Source organism: Microtus oregoni, unplaced genomic scaffold (assembly GCF_018167655.1).
Source record: "Microtus oregoni isolate MIOR12 unplaced genomic scaffold, Mior012 000003F_ref0000135, whole genome shotgun sequence".
NCBI classification, from domain to species: Eukaryota; Metazoa; Chordata; class Mammalia; order Rodentia; family Cricetidae; genus Microtus; species Microtus oregoni.
This window is the reverse complement of record NW_024543062.1, coordinates 23,779,508-23,786,464: the sequence shown is the minus strand read 5'-3', so window position 1 is coordinate 23,786,464 and position 6,957 is coordinate 23,779,508. Positions and strand designations below refer to the sequence as shown.

Here is a 6,957-nt window from a genome sequence, read left to right as displayed (position 1 = left end):
AAATGGCAAGAATAGGAGGACTTAGCCTTTGTGTGTCTGTAGGAGGCATGACAAAGGCTGACATTGGACCAATAAATGTAGGTTGACAAAGGACAGACAAGACAATCTGATACGATCGGAGAACTCCCTTGGGGGCCTCTTGTAGGTCCAATGGTCCAATCTTTCCCAGTTAGTGTGGAAAACATGTTCCACAAAAATTAAAAATAAAAATCCAGTGCCTACTGTAAAAAACCATACTGGTCTGAATGATAAAATAGACGTGGAGGATAAATCAAAAACTCTAGTAGAAAATAAAAAACATATTCTGGCAGACTTCTACAAATGATAAAAGATCAAAGCTAAAAATGTAAATGGCATTGTTATTGAGGGGTTGGTAGACATGGGTGCAGATGTAAATATCATTATTCTAGAATCTTGGCATCTGAATTGGCCTCATCAAGAGGCAGATATTCAGTTCCTAGGAATTAAAACCCTATCTCAAGTAAAACAATGCATGAAATGGGGTAAATGCATCAGGCCAAAAGAAAAAAAGGGAAGGCTGAGGCCATAAGTAACTAATACTGCAATGAATTTATGGGATTGTGACCTGTTGCAGCAATGCAATATTGAGGTTAACATTCCTGCCGTCCCAAAAACTTATGTTTCTGGGAAAGATATTATAAGGTATTAAAGTCAAAGGTCATCAGACATTCAGGCTGTACAAGAACACAAAACAACTAGCAAGCCTTCAGAGGTTCTAATGGTCTTGCCTTTAAAATAGTTAACTGAGAAACCAATATGAGTTAAACAATGGTCTCTAACAGAAAGCTTTAAAACAGTTGGTACAGGAGAAACTAGATGCTCAACATATTAAAAATTCTACCAGTCCTTAAAATTCTCCTGTATTTGTTGTTAAAAAGAAATCTGAAAATGAAAATGGAAACAGATCTTAAAGCTGTCAACAAGGTTATTAAACCTATGGGCCCTCTATAATCTGAAATTCCTCTGCCTTCTCAATTACCAAAAGGATGGCCTGTCATAGCTATTAATTTAAAGGATTGCTTCTACAAAAGAAGGACTGAGAAAAATTTGCCTTCACAGTGCCTACCTAATTTTCTATCCTATCAAAGGGCCAAGGCAGTTTCTTTATTAACAAATGAAATCAACACAAAACAGAAGACCCTCCCACATCATTTTCCCTTTTTCTGTTTAAACAAAAAAGAAGGCTTTAACTTTAACATAGCAAAATTACATATAACAAAACAGTTATCAAATAAGAATTACAGTTACAATATTTATATTTATTTTATCTTTTATCATAACAAAGGAAAACAACTATAACTATCTATTCTTCAACTCCATCAAAGACTCCAGAAGGATATAATATTACCTAAGTAAATGAGAAGCAACTTAGAAAACTCTAGAAATCACAGAGACATCTCGCTGCCTGGACAGACACCCAAAATTCCTCTGTACCATTGGGACATCCATCTTCGGCCTTCAGGCCCATAGTTTCCAGCAGACGTTTCCATGAAACAGGAATTTTCAAAGGCAGTTCAGTGACTATTTGCTGTGTCCTGCAGAATGTCTCGCAGACTCTTTCATGAAGCAGGAACCCCAAAAGATCATCTCACCTTTAGGCAAGTTCAGCAGTCCTCTCTCTGAGGGTTCTCTGTGTCCAGTTTATGCAATAGTCCAGGCAAGAGCAGTTTCTTGCCCAAATGGCTATGAAAATCCATAAGGAGCCTCTTCGATGCCCATCTTCATTTTGAAGTAGATTGGTGCTGCCAGGAGCAGACGTGTCTCATTGTCATGAAAAGCCCTAAGTTATTAAAACATTAAAGGTCATATTCTGTAGTCTCTGAAAGATATGAAGAATGTCTATCTAAAATATATCTATGTACATCTATAAAATCTAACTAACATGACTACAAGCTTGACTATTATTGATAACTATCCATTAACAACCTATATACATTACATTTTTAAATGAACTACACAATCACAATACCTTAATCAATATCAGAAACACATATACATATATATACATATAACAAAATTGACCTTAAATTTATATCAATAGAGTAAAATTTATACTAATGTAAATTATTCATATCTATATCATTTCCCCCTTTAAATGTAAAAGAACATTTATAAACAACATTTGGGAACATGGCCACAGTTTTTTCTCTCCAAACTGCTTCCTGCTGAATGGGGGCGCTGGTAATCAGATCTTTCATGGTGTAACCTGTGTGCTAGGTTCCTCTCAGTCGGCAGTTGAGCAAAGTAATTTTTTGAGGGTGTTCACAGCAACCTTTCAGGAGGGTGTGGTCTATCATACCATATTGGGATAGAAGCAATCCACAGGGTCTCATCCTCTGTGAAAACAAAAGAAGAATCTCTTTTCCAACATATCATATCCTTAGATCCAAATTCTGAAGGTAAAGTATTTTCAAAATATCTATCTTGGATTAGTTCAGCAGCATTTATAGACAAATATCTTTTAGCAGCTGTTGCTCCTTCCTCAGCATTCAAACAATTCAAAGAGAGCATAATAGCATACAGTATCAAGATTCTCTGTGTATTTTCCATCTTTGTGTGGCTTTATTTTAACCTCTATTTCTTTTATTTTTACTTTTACTTTTTGAAACAGATTCTCTTTATATCTTTGTCCTGGAATAACTCTGTAGACCAAGCTGTCCTTGAAATCTAAGAGATCTGTCTGTCTCTGCCTCACAGGTATTGGGATTAACGGTGTGTCCTGCCACATCTTGAAGTCACAGAGGTCAATCTACCTCTGCTTCCCAAGTGTTGGGATTAAAGGTGTATACCACCACACCCAACTACTCTTTCTTTTTTTTTTTACTTTAAGAACTTTAACATTTAACCTACATATATTTTTAACACACTGTAAACCATTTAGACATTTTCTTCAACTTTGAATCTTTATTTTACTCTATATCTCTCTTTTTGTGACCACATGAGTCTTTAATTTACCAAGCAATATCAGTAGGACTCCAGCCGTGGCTTTAGCAGCTGGATCCAGCCCGTTCCTTAGCTTTCCAGCCTCATGGTGAAGATACCGACAGTAGTCATGTTTATTGCCACAATTCTATGGCCTTTCAAGGTCCCTGCCAGCAAGCAAGCTGTAGCATTATGTTCATAGGCCGCATTCAGTCAGACTACCTGCCTGAAAGAGTCAGAGTTTGCCCTGGCAGGATGGCCCAGAAAGCTGGCATTTTACAACTGCACAGCTTTTTCCTGCTATGGCTGAAAACTGAAAAACATGTGTTCAGCTTTTCATCAACACCATCTAAGTGTTTTGTGGCAAGACCTCTTAAAAGAGCTGCAGCATTTTTCAGCTAAAACTGAGTCAGGAAGCCTCCCTTAGATGAGAGTGCTTGCTTGCCTCTAGCAAGCAGAGCAGACCCGAGAAATTGCTGCTACCAATAAACCATGCTTTACTCTATTCTTTCTCAAGCTTTCTCAGGCTTTCTGTGGATTCAGTCATCCATATCTGGGAGCCATTTGTAGAGGAGCTGCAGACCTGCTTTCCTGACACCCAGCTCCCAGCTGCCTGGCTAGCTTATGCTCCAAAATAATTACACGGAAACTGTATTCTTTTAAACACTGCCTGGCCCATTATATCTAGCCTACTAGGACATATCAAGCCTACTAGGAAATACCAATGGACCATCCTCCCACAGAGAATGCTCAATAGCCCCACCCTGTGCCAAAACTTTGTCAGTCAGTCATTGAAAATAATATGTAAGCAATTTTATAAGTCTGTAATTAAACATTACATGGATGACATTTTGTTATCTGATTCAAATGCAGATACCTTAAAAAGAATGTTTCAAAATTAAAAAAAAATGACTAAATGGGGATTACAAATTGTTCCTAAAAAGATTCAAAGAGGAGATTCTGTTATCCATTCTTCTATTGAGGGGCACCTAGGTTGATTTCCAGGTTCTGGCTATTACAAATAGTGCTGCTATGAACACAGTCGAGTAAATGCTTTTGTAGTATGAATGGGCATCTCTTAGGTATATTTCCAAGAGTGGAATTGTGGGATCCTGAGGTAGGTTGACTCCCAGTTTCCTGAGAAACCACCACTCTGATTTCCAAAGGGGTTACACAAGTTTGCATTCCCACCAGCAATGGATGAGTGTTCCCATTACTCCACATCCTCTCCAGCATAGGCTATCATTGATGATTTTGATTTTAGCCATTCTGATAGGTGTACAGTGGTATCTCAAAGTTGTTTTGATTTGCATTTCCCTGATCACTAAGGAGACTGACATGACCTTAAGTGTCTTTTGGCCATTTGAACTTTTTCTGTTGAGAATTCCGTGTTCAGTTCAGTACCCCACTTTTTAATTGGGTTAATTAGAGTTTTAATGTCTAGTTTCTTGAGTTATTCATATATTTTGGAGATCAGACTTTTGTCTGATATGGGGTTGGTGAAGATCTTCTCCCATTCAGTAGGTTGTTTTTTTTGTCTTAATGACAGTGTCCTTTGCATTACAGAAGCTTCTCAGTTTCAGGAGGTCCCATTTATTCATTGTTGCTCTTATTATCTTTGCTACTGGGGTTATACGCAGGAATTGGTCTCCTGTGCCCATGTGTTGCAGACTATTTCCCACTTTCTCTTCTATCAGGTTCAGTGTGGTCAGATTTATATTATATAGACTTGAGTTTTATGCGTGGTGATAGATATGGATCTATTTTCATTCTTCTACAGATTGACATCCAGTTATGCCAGCACCATTTGTTAAAGACGCTTTCTCTCTTCCATTGTAGAATTTTAGCTCCATTGTCAAAAATCAGATGTTCATAGATTTGTGGATTAATATCCGGGTCTTTGATTTGATTCCATTGGTCAACATCTCTGTTTTTGTGCCAATACCAAGATTTTTTTCATTATTGTAGCTCTGTAATAGAATTTGAAGTCAGCGATGGTAATGCCTCTGGCAATACTTTATAGTATAGGATTGTTTGGGCTATCCTGGCTTTTTTGTTTTTCCATATAAAGTTGATTATTGTTCTCTCAAGGTCTGTGAAGAATTTTGTTGTTATTTTGATGGGGATTGCATTAAATCTATAGATTGTTTTTGGCAGAATAGTCATTTTTACTATGTTGATTCTACCAATCCAAGAGCATGGGAGACCCTTCCATTTTCTTCAGTTTCTTTCCTCAAAGACTTAAAGTTCTTGTCAAATAGATCTTTCACTTCTTTGGTTAGAGTTACCCCAAGATACTTTATGCTATTTGTGGCTATCATGGAAGGTGATGTTTCTCTGATTTCCCTCTCTGCTTCTTTGTTCTTTTATATAGGAGGGCAACTGATATTTTGGAGTTGATCTTGTATCCCGCCACATTACTAAAGGTGTTTATCAGCCATAGGAGTTCTTTGGTGGAGTTTTTGGGGTCGCTTATGTACACTATCATATCATCTGCAAATAATGAAAGTTTAACCTCTTCCTTCCCAATTCGAATCCACTTGATCTCCTTATGTTGTCTTATTGCAAATGCTAGAACTTCAAGCACTATATTGAAGAGGTATGGAGAGAGTGGACAGCCTTGTCTTGTTCCTGATTTTAGTGGGATGGCTTTGAGTTTCTCTCCATTTAATTTGATGTTAGCTATCGGCTTGCTGTATATTGCTTTTATTATATTTAGGTATGAACCTTGTATCCCTAATCTCTCCAAGACCTTTATCATAAAGGGGTGTTTAATACTGTCAAATGCTTTTTTCAGCATCTAATGAAATGATCATACAGTTTTTTTCTTTCAGTTTATTCATATTATGGCTTGCATGATAGATTTTCGTATGTTGAACCAGCCATGCATCTCTGGGATAAAGCCTACTTGATCATAATGGATAATTTTTTGGATGTATTCTTGGATTCAGTTTGCCAGAATTTTATTGAGAATTTTTGTGTCAATATTCATGAGTGAGATTGATCTGTAATTCTCTTTTTTTTTTCACATGACAAAGCTTTTATTCATTCTCAGCGACTTAAGAAAGGCAAGCTCACTGGCGCTTCACTTGAGTATGCTGTCATCTTGAGCTTCTGCCCGTTCTCTTTCAATCCGTTTCAGCTCATCTAGTCTCTTCTTCTCCTCCGCAGCCACCCTCCTCTCCTCCTCTGCCCGGGGCTTTAGGTAACTATAGCGCTTGGCACCGTAGGCCATGCCGAGGACCAGGGCTGAGTATCGGCCGAGCTTGATGAGCGGAGAGACCTGAACTGGGGGCACCATCTTGTCCGTGACCTTCGCGCCGGAAGCTTAACTCTGATCTGTAATTCTCTTATTTGGTTGAGTCTTTGTGTGGTTTTGGTATCAGGGTAACTGTAGCTTCATAAAAGGAGTTTGGCAATGACTCTTCTGTCTCTATTTTGTGAAACACATTAAGTAGTATAGGTATTAGCTCTTCTTGGAAGTTCTGGTAGAATTCTGCATTGTAACAATCTAGTCCAGGGCTCTTTTTTGGTAGGGAGGTTTCTGATGACAGCTTCTAATTACTTGTGACTTACATGTCTATTTAAATTGTTCAACTGGTCTTGATTTGATTTTGGTATATGGTACTTATCTTAAAAAATGTCCATTGCTTTCACATTTTCCAATTTTGTGGCATACAGGCTTTTGTAGTAAGATCTAATGATTCTCTGAATTTCCTCTGTGTCTGTGGTTATGTCCCCCTTTTCATTTCTAATATTGTTAATTTGAGTGTTCTCTCTCTGCCATTTGATTAGTTTGGATAGGGGTTTGTCAATCTTGTTTATTTTTTCCAATAGCCAGCTTTTTGTTTCATTGAATCTTTGGATTGTTTTCTGTGTTTCTATTTTGTTGATTTCACCCCTCAGTTTGATTAATTCCAGCCTTCTACTCCTCCTGGGTGAATCTGCTTCTTTTTTCTAGAGCTTTCAGCTGTGCTGTTAAGTCTCTAATATGAGCTTTCTCCATTTTCTTTA

General features: G+C 37.6%; 1 protein-coding gene across 1 annotated transcript; it reads right to left on the bottom strand.

Annotated features, from left to right (window-relative positions):
* Nucleotides 1-5,959: 5,959 nt before the first annotated feature.
* Nucleotides 5,960-6,272, bottom strand: LOC121446458 (ATP synthase subunit e, mitochondrial). The gene has a single exon (XM_041649096.1). The coding sequence runs from the start codon at nt 6,242-6,244 to the stop codon at nt 6,029-6,031; it is 216 nt and encodes a 71-aa protein (XP_041505030.1). The 5' UTR covers nt 6,245-6,272; the 3' UTR covers nt 5,960-6,028.
* Nucleotides 6,273-6,957: the final 685 nt, after the last annotated feature.